Genomic DNA, 16,596 nt, shown 5'->3' on the forward strand with positions numbered 1-16,596 from the left:
GAAATTGCTGAGCTTGCCCAATGATGTGAGGGAAGCTGAGAGTTAGGGAGGCAGGAAGGTGTTACAGCCAGCTCTCACTGCAGTCTCCCTCTTTTTGCTGGAGAATAAACTCAGGAACTTTTGTAAGAACAGCTCCCTTCTTCATGCTTCTGCAAGGATCAAATATTGATATAGTGCACGTAGAACCAAAATGCTCATCCATATCAGAACAACATTCTGGTTTGTTCATTAATTACACCAAAATCTGATTCAAAGTATTATTTAGGAGCTGGAATTGAGCTGTCATAGCTCATTAGAAAAACTGTAATTGAGATTTATTCTACTGTGAAAACTTTTTAATAAGCAAATAGTCTTGTAAGGCTTTGCAAGCTCAGAGGAAGAGCTTTGTAGACACATTTATTGATACTCCCAGGCCACACTGAGGCTGGGTGCTCATCAGTAAGACCAATGAAAACAAAATCATAAGAAGAATTTTCTTTAATGATTAATGGATGTGTTTTTCAGAAGGTGATGCCAACTCATCTGCTCCCTCTGAATGCTCTGTCACTTCCACAGCAAGGCACTTGTTACAGCAGTGGTTACCATTGTTTTATTGGAATCTATTTGGATGGAGGAACTGGTGTCTGTGTTAGGTTTCTAAGTCACCCCAAAGCTGCAGACTGGCCATACACTTGATGCTGACCAAATTACTTTGCCCAGGTTTCCACATCTGGCCACAGACTGTGTCCTCCTCCAGCTGTAATCTGAGATCACTCGGACAAGCCATACCATGACTGCATACAACTATACAGGAAAGGCTTGAAAAGCTTTTTTCCAAGGCCTATTAAAGTAGCATGCTTTGCTTTACCTTACAGCATTTCTGCATTTAATTTTTGTACTAGTTAAGCCAATTAATGTTTGTCACAAAAGATCACTTGCTATAGATTATGTGAGTTTTTCAGTCCACAATTAAAATGTCCACGAGATTATTAATTCCATCTTCATAAGGAATCTTGACACTGCAGAAAATGCAGGCTGGGGCTACATACTGACTAACCAAAGGAAAAGCTTAAATATTGAACAGTTGCTCAGTACTTGATGCCATCTTCTTTTTGCACTGAACTGAACATGTGTGCCTAGGAAAGGCAGCATAAACTTCAGGTTAAAAACATGATTATTCAAAAGGGCCAGACTGGTGCAACCAGAGTCACATCAGGAGCTTCATGTGCTATTGCCACCTTTCTGTTTGGTTCTAAGAACTTAATTTCGATATGTAGACATTTCTGTGTTATAATTTTCTGTGCAATTTTTTTATTTTTTCCCATTTTTCCCTGATTGAAAAACAATCCCCCAAAGTACCATCAGGTGGATTCCTGTTAATGCCCCATGGGCTCATCTGCAGATAATTAAATAAAGGTAATTAAATAAAGCATATCTGCCTTCACCATTTGAGCAGAATAATGGCACAGCAGCAGCAGCTACCACCCTGTGCTGGGTGAGAGTGAACTGTCAATGGCAAATGCTTACAGGACAGTTGGCCAAGAAAGAACACGCTGGCCAAAGAAAGAAGAGATTCTGCAATCTTGTATTCTCACTAAAAAGACACATTCATTCATTATCTTTCAATCTTTTCCACTGGCCTCCTTCCTCTCAAGAGCTGTGGGTTTTTTTTTCCTTCCTAATCTCTGCTAGGCCTGGAAGACCAGAACTGCTTGGATTTGTTAATCTCATACCCAGAAAGTACCACATTTTTCCCTCTAAATTCTAGCTGCAGCTTCAACTAAGAAAGAAGTCCAGCTCAATTCCAGGCAGAAATGTGTCAGGATACACACATGATTCAGGAAACAACCCCCCAAAATCTGTCCTGCACATGTTATGTAGAGGCTTCTAGTTCTTCTGAACATACTTCCCACCCTTTGATTGTGGCTGTCACATTGCTTAAAAAAGGCAGCCTCCTCTTCCAAGGGCTGTGGCATCATGGGCCACATGTTAAACTTCCTTCACCAGTAAGGGTAAGGAACAATGCTGGTAGAATTGGGTTTATAACTGAGTTTGGATATTTGCATGTCATTTTTAATCTTGAACAATCATTCCAATGACAGACTCTTGAGAGAAACTGCCACAATGTGGACAAAATACAAGTCCTTTCTCACCCATTACTTGCTGATAAAATATTGACAAGATGCCTGTGGAGTTTCTTCATGCCCCTTATAAAAAACACTGTAATATTAAACCTACGTTGTTTGTTCTAGCTGTTGATTATTTTTCTTCTTCCTTGGAGGCTTCTTCTTCTTTGGCTTGTTGGCATTCTGGTTATTCTGTTTGTTGTTCACACCAAAGTGCCCTGCTGAGATATCACTCTGGAGTAGGTTAACCAAGAGGGGACTTGTGAGCGTCACATCTTTATTGACAGGAAACACAGGGTTCTGCCCACAGGAAACCTGATTCCCATTGGGAGTTCCACTAAACCCTGTATTGAAAGGCAGCCCATGGCCAGAGAAATGACTCCCTGAAGCATTGTTATTTCCTTGCATTCCTTGCATATGAGAAGGCACCATGTTTGGCTGCTGCACAGGAACCTCAGGTAACATCTGTGTCAAGTTCCCATCATTGTTCGTTGTGGTCGCAGTATCCCCAAGTTGCTGAGAGATGTGAGGACCAGGTCCAGTGGGTCTTAAAACTTGCCCTTGAATTCCCATCACCTGAGAAGGATTCCCATTCACAGGGCCTTGCTGTGCCATCATCTGCCCAGTGAACTGCACCATGTTTCCTTGCATGTTTGGGGTTGGTCCTCTCATCAGTTGAGCTGGCCCCGTCATAACATTGGACTGGTTTTGAGTATTAAAAGGCTGTTTATTTCCTTGCATCTGAGTGGTCATCATCTGTTCCATCATTGAGTTTTGCTGTAGCATGACCTGGCCCTGAGGTCCCATCATCTGATTGTGTGTGGACATCATCTGCTGTCCCTGCTGGGGAATCATCTGTTTGGGTGGGGTCATCCTCTGGGGAGAGGGACCAAGATTTTGGTTCTGAGGTGTCACCATCATTTGGCCTTGCGGCATGAGCTGAGTTCGAGAAAGTATCATCTGGTTTTGAGGGTTCAGCGATCCCTGAGCCTGAATGTTCACCATCTGTCCTTGAGAGGACACGATTTGCTGATGCATCCCCATAAGCTGGGACTGTGGTCCTTGCTGAGGCTGTCCCTGCATGTTGCCCATGTTAACCTGTGGCACTCCACTAGCACCAGCCTGCTGGTTGTTCATATTTCCATGAAGTCCCATTAGATTGGTCTGCATCATATTTGGTGGGCCATGCGCTGCTTGCAGCTGAGTTTGAGGAGGTCCAGATCCTTGTCCACCTTAAGAAAATAAAAAGAAAATACCAGTAAGAAACTACAGTAATTTCATGATTACAAGCCGCACTGACTATAAGCCGCATCTCCGGGTGTCGGCAACATTTCGTTCTTTGTCCATACATAAGCCGCACCCAATTATGAACCGCTCTGTCGTTTGCAGCGAGGACCCGCGTGCAACAAAGTTGCCAAATAGTAACAGAACCGCGGGGTTTACTGGCTCGGCTCGGGCTGTGTGGGCTCGGGGCTGCCAGCGGGGCCACTCGGGGTTGGCCACCGCCACCACTGGGCTCGCTTGCCCTGGCCTGCCGCTGCCCTGCGGTGGCAGGTGGGGATGGAGCCCGCTGGCACCCGTGGCAGCGGCGGCAGGTGGGGAAGGAGCCCCCCGCCTCCCCCCTGGGCCACGGGGATGTCAGCACGGAGCTCCCCACCTCTCCCCCAGGCTGCGCGGCCTGAAGGAGGGAGCCCCCGCCTCCCTCCCCTCCACGCTGCCAGCACGGAGCCCACCTCCACCCACCGCACAACAGAGTAACCAATTTGTAACAATCGCGCAATCCCTGGTTTTACTGGCAGGTGCTCGGCTCAGCACCTCGGCTGCACTTCTGGGGTTGGAAATTTCAGAAAATTTTTCATATATTAGCCGCTCCTGAGTGTAAGCCGCATTTCCGGGGTGGGAGCAAAATTTTAGTCAAAATGGTGCAGATTGTAATAGTGAAATTACTGTAATTGGAGTGGCACAAGTTTTCACACCTTTAAATGTTGATTACTCCAAAATTGCTTTCCTCCCTTTTCCAATAAACTGGCATACTGCAAACATTTGCAGTCCTTGGATGCAAAATTTGACGCTATAGATACACGTTAGTTGCCAAAACAGGACATCATACATCTCAAAATAAACATTTGGACTGGTACTTCCCCTGTATCCCACTGCAGAAGACAAAACAGAAACTTAATTTCAGTTGTTATGTGCACCTAAATTTGAAAATCTTCTGCATTGTCACCTAATTCAACAGAGTAATTCCTTAGCAAAATGAGCTTCAAACCCTGAGATTACTTTATAATGGGTTAAAGAATAAATGCATACGAGTACTGATGAAATTTCATCATCAGGGTATCCATAATCCAGCCAAAAGACTAATAATTGAGTGATTAAATGGAGGCAGACATTTGTGAATTAAAGATTTCATTTTAACACTTTTAAGCAGACTTCTGAAATTTTTGAAGTAGTAATCTTTTCAAAGCAGAACAAGATTATTTTGCTATCTGCTTCTAAGATAATTACACTTTTTTTTTTTCTGGACAAGAAGTTCCTTTTGTCTCGTATCTTTATTACGCCTTGCCTCCAAATTTCAGTGCTACCTTCCATTCAATTTCTCAACAGTTGCTTCTGAAGCCCAGACCCCAGTCCTCATCAATAACAGCTGGGTTTTGAGAAACATGAGCAGCCTTATGCTTTTCTTTTCCCTATCTAGCACTACATCCAGAGCGCTGCTGCAGCCCCAGCCAGCAGCTCCCTCTTAATGGCAGGAGTTCAATGGTTTGGGACCTGTGAGACACAGGAAAAGGCATCGTGTGCTACAAATGGAAAATGGAAAAAGCTGAGGAACACCCCAGTGCAGTCAGACCTGTGTGCTGCACGTTCTGGCTGGTTTGCAGCTGTGGTGCTCCGCTGTTGCCTGCTGTTCCTGGAGCTGTGGAGGGCACCTGACCTTGCAGGAAGTTCTGGTTAGCCTGGCCTGCAGGGAAGCCCGGGGGGAGCCGCTTGGGCATTCCTGAACATGAGAATTTTCTGATTAGTTAGTATGAAAAATGGGAAGAAAAAAATAGACAAAATCTATAATTGGAGAATACCTTTGAGTCTGTGCTGTCATATGACAGGTTTAAACAGAAGTTGTTCTTTGCCAATATACAAAATCCACCGAAGACATTAATAGTTCTTACCTGTGCAATAATTCCGTCTAATGAATTACTATGATTAACTTCAAACTATAATTGAAGTACAAAACTTACTACCCAGAGAAGATGAAAAGTCCATATTTGACCTTTTAGAAACTAGAAATTAATGTGGTTTGCTGCTTTCTGCTCTACCACATCTCTCAGCCCACCCCTAACTCATTCCATGTACACAAACAGAAATAACTGGTATTTTTGTCAGTGACGTGCTCCTCTCACCAACTCTGACACACCAGGAGCATACTCCTTATCAGTCCCGCTGTGTGCACACACTCAAAGGGTCTTTTCATCCCAGAGTGGGCTGAGGAACCCCACAGCTCAGCACGTCCAGACCTGCTGCTCATTCAAGTAACTCTGCTCTTCCTCTGCAAAAGCAAGGAATTCCTTGAGGCCGGAATGTGGCCCAACACCCACACTTTGGCACATCCGAACATCACTGCTGCCCTGGGACAGAGAGAAAAACCTCCCCTCTACCTGCCAATGTGAGCTGCAGAATGGATAGATTTAAGAGAACCCACTTCTTTTTAACTCACTGTCCACACAATGCCTCAGACTTTGAAGAAACCGTGCCCACCACTCCCTTTATTTTCCTGACCCAGTGCCAGAATGTGACTTCAATTCCTCCTGCAGTTACAACTTTCTTGCACACCTAATTTTACTGCTTGTGCTGATTATCTGGTCTTGGGTTGTAATTAATATTTCAAGGTAATCAAGTCTATAGGCCAAACACCAAATATATCTGCAAACACAGAAACACACTTATTGAAACACCACATCACTGGACTCCAGCTTTAGTTCTGCTAAACTTTTAGAGAAGTTTTGCACATAGGAATACTTGAAGTGAGAAAAAAAGAAAGTGTTAGCTTGGCCTATTCCAAATCTGATATAAATTATGATTTGTTAAATTAGCTGTGTGAAATGCAAAGTGTTTGAATGCATTCATTTACACCAAACCTTTAAATTTAAGGTGGCTTAAAAATGGAAAGATCTATAATGACAAATTAACATATAAACTGCAGCAAAAAGAATGAGCATGCACAGAAGTTAGGCAAAAATCTCAGTGGTGGGAGCAACATAACTTTGCTGAAACCAAGGAATCCTGTCTTAAAATCACCTGAGGATACAGCTCATAGCAGGACTGTTTATTTTAGCAATAAGATCTACAATATGACCAAATAACATATTTTGATAGTTTATTTCTGGTGTGAGTTTTAACACAAAAAATTTGAGGTTTGTTTGTAGGAGGTTTAGCTAGGAAGCAGAGCATGGAGATTATACTGGTTAAAGGTCATGGTTAAGATTTCTGATGGGGACATATGGTTGGTGAGGCAAAACTGTAGGGAAATATGATTATAATAAATAATGAATAACTGCTTCCAGACGGAGACAAAATAAGATACACCAAGTGTAGGGCACTGGCAGATCCAAAGAGAGCCCTGAAACAGAAAATTCATCTGAATTCAAACAAGACCCATGGTACAAACAGTGAAACAAGAAGCTTGTCCAGATCAGCAGACCAAGAAACAGGAATTCCTTACAGTGTTTGGACAGATTTTGGATGGACAACATGAGAATGCAAGACACTAGAATGTACTTATGTGTGTGTAGATGGACAAAGAATACGGGCCATGTTTTGTGTACATAAAGAAATATTTCAAAGGCTTAAACAAGAACTGGTGTATAGGACCTGAGAACAGTTATCCGAGAGGAGGATGAACAAATGAGTGAGCAAAGAGAAGCATGACAAATCTGCGTGGAAATACAAAGGGCTCAGGGGGGAAAAAAAACACCAAGGACACAAAAGAGATCCTGGGACTGACAAAAGAAATGCTTTCATTGTTAGAGAAGAGCTCTAGGAGTAGTAAGGAAAAGAAGTGAGTGCATTTGGTCCAAAGAGAAAACTAAAGACAGCCAAAAGAGAAATTAAAATATCCCTCAACCTATTAATTTTAGGGTAGAGAGTACAACAGCATGGCAACAATAGCTCTTTCCTCTTTATATGGGAAGAAACTGGTGACAAAGATAGGGTGAAGAAGAAACATCCACAGCTTAGAAAGGAAGATGCAAAACAATGCCTCGCTTCTACAGCAGAAAATGTAAATGGTGACAGAGGAACTGAAGAGAGAAAAATAGTGTTTTCATTACACTCTCGCAACAAATCCTCCCCTTTCCCGCCAGAAAGAACAACACCAAACTTAAACAAAATCCCTAACCATCTCTAAATAGCCTAAGCTTGCTTAAAGGCAACAGAAGAGGTGTCAACAGGATGACTGGCAGTAATAAGAGCAATGCACACAGCAACTCCTCCTTGACTCTTTGGGCATCTCTGTGACACTGCAGGACAGAGACAGAGTGATGCTGATGCTCATTAACCAATACCCACCTCATACTCCATCTATTCCTTTATTCTGTCTCATAAAGGATTGTTTCAGAACTAACAGCAACATCAGTTCTAGACACTTTATGTTTCTTTTCCTTTTAAAATAAAAGGTCTCAGTACTCCTTACCTCCTAAACCAGGATGTAAACCTTGTGGACCTTGGTTTTGCTGCTGCATCACCATGAAGTTGGGGGGTAAATTCCCCTGTTGCACCATAGGATTACGACTAGGAGAACTGACAGGCTGCTGGAATCCCTGGGGAAGAGTGCTATTCTGGGGAGGCCTTGGTCCCAGCTGCTGCTGCGTCTGGTTAACAGTTGGAGATGAGGCAGGAGAGCCCTGCTGGAAGGAGGAGGGAGAAGAAGCAGGAGACTTGTTGGTCAGGTGGGGCTGTTGTAGTGGTGTAGGAACCCGTGAGGGCCCTCCCTGAAGGCTTTTCATTTGAGGAGCAGTGAACTGGCCAGGATTGCTCATCTGGGGAAAGTTTGAGTGAGCCTGGGAAGCTTGCTGGCTTCCAAAAGGATATGGAGGTGGAGGATGAGTAGGAGTTTGTACTGTTGCTAGAGATGGTCTTGCTTGAAGCTGCTGCTGCATTTGTCCAGGCAATGGGGCCTTTTTCCAACCCTGGTTTACTGTCAATGTACCCAGTGCTCCCTGGGTTGGAGGAGGCTGAAGTGCTCCAGAAGGAAGCTGGTTCCAGCCAGGTGGAACTGGAACCTGTGCTGGTGAAGTGAATGAAGGTCGGATACCCTGCTGTGGCTGCTGATGTGGCTGGGGAGGCCGATTCTGCAACTGCTGCTGCTGCTGTAGCTGCTGAAAGTTGACTGAGTTCATCTGCCTGTTTACAGGAACTGACTGCATTGAATGCAGCTGGGGAGCTAAAGATCCAGATGGATGATTTTGTTGCTGTATATTTAGCCCAGATAAGAGTGGGTCCATTGCATCTAATAAAACACCAAAGAAAAAGAATTAAAAAAAACTCCCTACTGTAGACAAAACTCATCCCAAAACAACAAAGGCTAATTTGCTCGCTTGCATTTTCTTACTCTGTATAAAAATTCATATTCCAGAGAAGCCAGGTCTTATCAATTTATATCCTCTAAAATAAAGGACAACAGCCCCACAATGCTACAGACTGATGTGAGCCTTCTACACATCCAGAACTGCAGAATCACAGAGTGTCTCAGCTGGAAGGACCATTGAGTCCAAATCCCTGCTCCTGGCAGTATCACCTAAAATTAAACCACAGGACTAGGAGCATCATTCAGATATTCCCTGAACTCTGTCAGGCTTGGTGTCATGACCACTTCCCTGAGGAACCTGTGAAGAATAAACCCTAAACATTCATATCCACCAGACCCCCAATCCTTAACTTACCAGTCTATCTACCCTTCCTGAAGAGGGGGGGTAAAAAAGAGCACCAGAAATATTCCTACCTCGTTGAACTAATCCTCCTCTTACCTTCAGCTAAACATAAAGCTCAGTCATGACAGTTCAAATGCAAAAATACCATTGCCATTGCTGAACACATTTGAACAAAATACCAAGCAAGGTGGTGTCTTATTAGGCACCCAAATGATTTGAAAAAATTTAACAGATTAAGGGGGAAGGTAGGTTTTCACAGAAAGAGTAGTTCCCAGAGCAGGGAAAATGCTCCAGAACAACTCTGGAGCATTTTCATGAGTACACACTCAAGCCTGTGTGCTGAAGAATCAAAGTTTAAGAACATTTTTCAGATCAGTACTATGATTAAATTTTACCACCTGGCTGTGAGGAAGGCCGAGGTGTTCGTGGCTGCAGCTCAGCACTAGCACCACTTGCCACCATAGAGGAGGGCACATTTCCACCCTGGGCCATCATAACAGCTGCAGCACTGCTCATTCTTATTAAACCTTAAAAAATAAAAATAGAAATTGTCAAGTCTTGCAGTTACATAGAGAAGAATTTTAGAATTTTTCTTTTAACAAGAAAGAAGTATATTTGTCAGTAAAACATTTCTTTAGACTTCAAGAATTGTTTGTCCAAAATAACCTGAGGACACACCACTCTGTCTGAAAGCTCAGACCTCCTGGTATCAAACAACTTCAAGTCATGCTGTAGCTCTTTCTTTAACACCAAATTTTTAAAAAGCGTATGAAAGGAAACACTACTGACTAATGAATTAAGGTGAGCCTGACCTCCCACTGAAAGCACCAAGTGACAAGATTGTCTCAAAGCTGTACATGTAACTGGGCTTTTGCAAAATCTGAAACCAGAAAGTAACAGAGATGTCGCAAGAGACGAAAAAAAAAATCAATGTTTCATTTCCACAGGCTGTAGTTTCTAAAATGATTGCTGTTGTTGCCCTGTTGGTTATATTGCTGTTATGTTGTTGACCTGCAGACAGGAAATGAAGATGCTGATGGGCACAGTGGAGAGTCGAGCCCTTCTTTGAATGTTTTAGTCTTTGTCAAGGACAAAGATTTCACTTTAACTAGGTTTCTACAAAGTTGAAATGTTCTTTCCATTCCTTCTTCTCAATAGCCACAAATGCATCTTAAATAAACTGACCAAAAATGCTCCTGGTTTAATTGCTTTAAATCCTATTTACTAAAATATTAATTATTTATTTTGCCTTATGAACCAGCTATTCTAATAAATTAGATACTAGCTTTCTTTGCAAAAACTCTTTGTCAAATCTGATTTTTTTAGTTAAAAATCCCTTATGAACATACAATGTTCTAAAATATAGTTAATAAACTATACCTTTCCACAAAAATTCCTTCTTTATAATCAGGTCTCTAAAGTTTATCAGAAAATAAGAAGAGAGTAACAATGACAGCGTCCTTAAATGACTGTCCTTCCCATAATTCTAATGGATTTAATCTAAGTCAGTTTATTGTACACTTGTGCACATTTCCATAAAGGAAATCAAACAGAATACTGTGAAAATTTGTGCATATTTCAAAGTGAATTCACTACACTCAACTCATCTGCTTCAATAGGCTGTAAGTAAAAAACACCAAACAAACCAACAAAAAACAAACCACTACACCCTCAAAATACCCAAAAACAAACCAACTGGCCCTGCCAAAATCACTCCAATGTTTGTGGGACACAACACACCCAACAATTCATTTACATAACACAGGACATGGTTTGACAGCATGGAACAAGAACAGACATTAATTTAAATGGCAATTAGAATTCTGCGAACAACAGCTGCTGTAACCAGCGGAGCTTCATTAGCCCAGCAGTAAATTTTTGAGCGTCTGAAGTGCCACAAAGAAGCCCCTGGGGGATTTGCATTGCCCCCTGTGCATGGGGAAGCCCTGAGGGGAGTTACCTTGTCCCCCCTGCATGGGGAATCCCGTGTCCATGCGCATGGCGGTGCTCGCTCCCAGGGGCCCGTTGATCCGCACATCCTGGCTCCTGCTCTGGGCTAAAGCCAAGTTGATAGCACCTTCCCCTAAAGTAAGGCACAGGTTGGGTGAACAGAACAGACAGAGAAGCAGAACACAGACATTTGCAAAAGGACATTTAAGAGATGCCTAGGAAGGAAGAACAGGCATCATCTCCACTGCGCACTTCAGAAGGACACCTACACATCACATCACTCTTCTGGAGGTCAGTTTTAAGAACAAATGTCATGACAAGCATTACCTGCCCTTGACTTCATCCTGACGGTGCTCCTGGACAACTGTCCAGAACTGATATGATAAATGTGAAATCCACTGAAAACTTGTCTTAAAGAAAGCCTCATATGAAACAACAAGGAAAGAAAAATCAGCCAATCGTTTCCTAGTCAACACACAGAAAAGCTTTTTCAGGAGGGTTTCTGGTGCCCAGAGCATTTTCAGTTTTCATTTCTATTATTAGTAAATTTTATTCTTGAAAGAATAAAAAAGTCTCGAGCTATCTTCTTCACTGAAGCCAAAGTATTAGCTTCCAAGTTTTGTAATGTTAACCAAGTACACAAAACTGCTTTTTGAGTCTACTTAAATCTTTGGAAGCAGATTTGGTGTGAAATACCTTCAATCTGAACAGAGAGAATGCCCAGATCTCGGAGCTGCTGGTTGTTGTTCTGAGCCAGGATTCGCAGCCGCTCAGCAGCTTCCCGGGGGATGTTGAAGGTGACACGAACGCTGTTCCAAGGCTCTATCTTCTGCACTTTCAATTTGTCAGATTCTTAAAAGAAAAACAATCAAAGACATTTTTAAAAAGTCTGATGAAATGGCTTGGAGAAAAAGTTGAAAAAAATGAAACCATATTTGGCTTTGAAAATTGCCAGTGCTTAGTCTGAGGTACAGGAGATTTTTCCTCACACAGGTGGACAGCAACCAATGCTGCCAAACCACATCAGGGATTTTCCAAAAAATTAGCAATAAAAAACCTACTCAAACGATAACCAATGCAATAGGTAACATAATCACTTGATAGTATTACTCAAAAATTGAAATATTCTATGGATAAACCACTTTGGAAATATAAGAAAATATCTAATCAAATAAATTTCATACAATTATAGGTATTAGATTTGGGTTGGAAGAGACCTTCAAGGCTCATCTCATTCCACCTCCTTCATGGGCAGGGACACCTTCCCCTATCCCAGGTTGCTCCAAGCCCCATCCACCCTGGCCTTGGACACTCCCAGGGATCCAGAGGCAATCACAGTTTCTCTGGGCACCCTGTGGCCGGGCCTCCCCAGCCTCACAGGGAACAACTCCCTCCCAATATCCCATACAAAATCTAGACTCCTTCATGTTAAGGCCATTCTCCCTTGTCTTGTCCCTCCATCCCTTGAACCCAGTCCCTGTCCAGCTCTCCTGGAGCCCCTTTAGGCACTGGAAATGGCTCTGAGTTCTCCCTGGTGCCTTCTCTTCTGTAGGTGAACACCCCCAGCTTTCCCAGCCTGGCTCCAGAGCAGAGGGGCTCCAGCCCAGTGATACAGCACATTTGTTTGTAAACCAGATGAATGTGGGAAAAAACTGACTACAGGAATGAAATGCTTGAAATATTTGCTCTACAAATACTTGTCGAAACAATTTTATTTTTTTTTAACAACACCAGTGCAAACAGACTCCTAGAAATATTGCATTAATTTCTACCTTATTATTAAGTATTTCAAATCCACTGCCAAAAAACATCTCAAAGTCATGCAAAATATTTACTTGAAGGTTTTCTGAAAACCTCTGCTCTACAAATGAGTGTTTCTACACAGATCAGTGGCTTTCAAGTAACAGCAGAAAGGGCAGTAAGGAACAAAGTAACAGCTGGGCAGTAATGTTGGATACATGATCCAAAGTGATACCTACCTAAATGATTACTACAAAACGGAATCAAAAATATGCTCCCAAACTTTGTAAGTTTCCAGTTTCTGACTTTCTGTAAAGAAAGCTCCTCTCAAAACAGAAAGCATTCACCCAAATTTTCATCAACCAGCCTCTCCACTGTAACCATAGATCTACTAAACATTTGCTAACTTTTGGAGTCTGAAAAACAGGTTAGTTAAGAATGCCAACACTCATTCCTATTTAGGAAGATCTTATTCACCACTAATTCACCAAGCCCCTTTTACTGCTACAGTAATGGAATTATTAAACTCATCTTCGTTCTACCTATAAACACAGTTTTGGCTGGAAACATGGCAGGAGTTTTAAAATCCCCTTTTGTGGAGATTTGAACAATCCCATATTTTCTGTTATTAATGTTCAATATTTTATATAGGAAAATTGTATCATCAGTTTCAGTATATCTATGTGTTTGTACCCAAGTTTTTAATTGTTCAAACACTGCATCTGCCAAGATAACCCCATGTGATTCACTAGCTCCACACTCAGGATATCCTATTTTGCACTGAATCAGTGTAAATAACTTCTCACATGGATAATTTTCAAATTAAGTTGACATTGGCTTTAAAAATTTGCTGTCTTGGCTGAGGTCTGAATCATGTTTATTAATCCTGGCATTAAATAAATCCTGGCATGCAGATGCCTCTATATAACAAAGACAACTACATGCAGTTACAAACTGAATTTATTTCACATCAGACACTACACAATTAAACTGTGGTGTTACACACAACCCTTCACATCAGTAATGGTCTGTTAGTTTACATCTCCTTCCAACTGTTTGTAAGATACAGCTCAAAACTGGTATTTCTTCACAGTATTTTTGTCTTATCTCAGCTTTTTTATCTCTCTAAGCAACAATAGCAAGAACCCAACAAACTGATGCCAACTGACTACACGGACAAAACTGAATGAAAGGAATAAAATGACAAAGAAATTCAGTTTGGTTATTGAGAAGTAATGTGTTATTTTCCTGAAAAGGTGTTTGACATTTTTTGACACTTGTTGAAGAAATCAAGGTTACCTGAGCAGCCATCAGTAATCAGCATAGGACCTTTTGCAACATGCTCAGACAGGGGACAAATGTCTTTTTCCAGATCTAAACATGTTGGTAAAAGATGTCTCAAAAAGCCTGTTATCACTGCCTTGCCATGGAATTGTTCCCAGAGCTGGGTGAGCATTCGGGGGTATGTCAGAGCATTACCCATTCCCCAACACCAGTCAATCAATCAGGTAGAGTAGGCCAGAAAAGGACAGTAATGTCACAGGTATTGTAAAGTGAACCCATTCTCAGATGATCTGCGGTAGTTTAAATTGGATAGTTTGGGCAGTAAAACGCATCTCCTGTGTGAACAACCTGGTTTCACTTTCGTATAACACAGCCATGTGCACTAAGAGGGACATGAAAGAGAATAAAACAAGGTAAAACGTGGAAACAGAAGAGAAATGAATGAAATTGCTAAATAAATCAGTTTCAAACAACAAAACAACTGCAGACAAGACAGCTGCATTGCTGAGAACAATAACTTGCAAATTCACTAAGAACAACCCCAACAAATACCATTACAAACTAAGTACCTCAAACCCAATATAATGTATTTTTTGTGCAACTACCCCGACTACCTAAATAAGCATTCTAAGGACAGCTGGAAGGTGACAAGAAGGTACATTACCCATGTGTAAAAGGCTAGGCACATTCTCCAGTATGGTATCCAGCTTCTGCTCAAAGTCTCTGTCACTTATATTTCCTTTAAAAGCTACAAAGATCGTGGAATCCCCAGGAGCAGCCTCCTGTTTCAGTTCATCTTCCTCCAGTCCTGAATCAAAATCCACCTCTAAGTCTTCCATAGCTGAGGAGTACAAGGAGGCATATGTATCTTTTAAGTTGGGTAGATCATCCAAAACCATTGTTTCCAACAATGGGAGCCTGTCAGATGTCAAGGTGATGCTTGAAAAGGAAAAAGAGAATTACAATACATACAATAATAATTGTGTAAGGACATTAACAGTTTCATTTGGTCATTGACAGAAAAACCTGCCTGATGACTCAGTGTTGGGCCCTGTGAGACCAACTGTGTGAGGCTGACAATGGTGGCCATGGCAGTGTCCAAGCTGTTTCTCCACGAGGACAAACAGAAGGTTCCTGGCAGAATCACGTTGCAGGTGACTTGAGAAGTATTTCAATTGATCTAAAAGACACACAGATAAAAAGGAAAGTAAAGAGTAAAAAAATCAGAGTAAAATGAATTGTATTCATTTCTGTAGTGTAGAGGGGACAAGCAAGAACCTGGTGCCAATGCTGCAGTGCCTGTCAGGAGACTAAAACTCACAGCAACAGCTGAATTATAGAATGATAGGAAGAACCACCAAATTTAGTTTTAGAGACTGCAAATGAAACAGATCCAAAGAAGTAGGAAAGCCACAGCATATTTTTACCAGGAGAAATGTAGCATTTGACAAATATTTTACTCACATTTAATCTCAGGTATACTATGCCTACTTTCCTAAAGTCTGTAAAGATTCGGGTGTTTTCAGCTTCTTATGAACTTAACAACCTGAAATCTGCTCTCCCTGTCACAGCCCACAACTCTCATCATGCCTCCACATCACGCTCAGGTAAGAATGAATCCAATAAGTCCCACACCTGATGGATTTTGCTTAATAAAATGCCTAAGCTTTGCAATAAACTTTGACATTATGACATTAATCTAAGCTGTTACAGAAGTACAATCTGTGATAAAATTATCCCCAAATTTACAGTGAATAATGTTTACATACACATTTTCCCACTCCATCTCAAGGGCAATGGCACTAGACTTTCCAGGTGCTGCTCTAACACTCAGCATTTTGCAAATACTGCTAAAAGGTTCAAACCGTCTGTACAAACAGCCAAAAGGAGGTCTGCTTCTGACCACCACTGTCAAAATCAAATCCATTCACCAGCCAGGACTGTCAAGACCTCATAACTCCAAAGTTGTGGGTATTTGGCACAGCCCGCCCAGATTGCTTAGCTCAGGAGAACATACCCATGAACAGGATAGAGATTGGGCAGAGATTCAAGTTCCCAACACAATTTAAAACCACAGCTTTGAGATTAAAGGTGAGCTGCATATCCTGGCCAGAAAGCAGCCTCTTCTAATAAAAAAAAAAATCTAACAATCTTAGACAAACACAGATTTGGCTCTGCACTGTTTGCACACTCACACAAGGCTGCTGAAGGAACAATATTACAAAGGAAAAATAGGGGACTTGGAAGTCACAAACTCTCCTCAGCTTTGGGTCAGATCTCTATACATACACTCACTAGATTTACAAAATACTGAGTTTTTTTCTCCCTTGCAACCCTACCCCACACGAGGCAATCCAACAGCAGTAAGGAATAATCTGCTGTTTACATGGAGTTTCTCTCTCACCCCACAGCACCAGCCTACATCCTCAGAGATTTCTCTGACTAAAAAACCAAGCAAATTTTGTCTCACAAGCTCTTCTGCAGTCCTGCATCAGAAAATAAGTTCAATGTTTCACAGGTACTGATCTGTTTCCATAGTGCTTTCATACACTTATTATTCCCATGGAAACTTTAAAGATGGGCAATAGAGAAAT

The 16,596-nt window shown here is 41.8% G+C and overlaps 1 protein-coding gene across 4 annotated transcripts in view; it reads right to left on the bottom strand.

Moving 5' to 3' along the window:
• NCOA6 (nuclear receptor coactivator 6) overlaps nt 1-16,596 on the bottom strand; it is a 48,018-nt gene that overhangs the window by 18,274 nt on the left and 13,148 nt on the right. For all 4 annotated transcript variants that reach the window (XR_004419631.1, XM_033075315.1, XM_033075314.1 and 1 more), the window contains exons 3-10: nt 15,033-15,182; nt 14,667-14,941; nt 11,675-11,830; nt 10,989-11,111; nt 9,427-9,555; nt 7,792-8,607; nt 4,957-5,103; nt 2,218-3,337 (exon numbers count right to left, since the gene is read on the bottom strand). Coding sequence is in view for 3 of the 4 variants with exons in the window: in XM_033075315.1 (XP_032931206.1) it covers nt 2,218-3,337; nt 4,957-5,103; nt 7,792-8,607; nt 9,427-9,555; nt 10,989-11,111; nt 11,675-11,830; nt 14,667-14,901 (2,726 nt within the window). In the remaining variant the exon portion in view is untranslated. The remainder of the gene's footprint in view (nt 1-2,217; nt 3,338-4,956; nt 5,104-7,791; nt 8,608-9,426; nt 9,556-10,988; nt 11,112-11,674; nt 11,831-14,666; nt 14,942-15,032; nt 15,183-16,596) is intronic.

Source organism: Catharus ustulatus, chromosome 17, assembly GCF_009819885.2.
Source record: "Catharus ustulatus isolate bCatUst1 chromosome 17, bCatUst1.pri.v2, whole genome shotgun sequence".
Classification (NCBI taxonomy): Eukaryota; Metazoa; Chordata; class Aves; order Passeriformes; family Turdidae; genus Catharus; species Catharus ustulatus.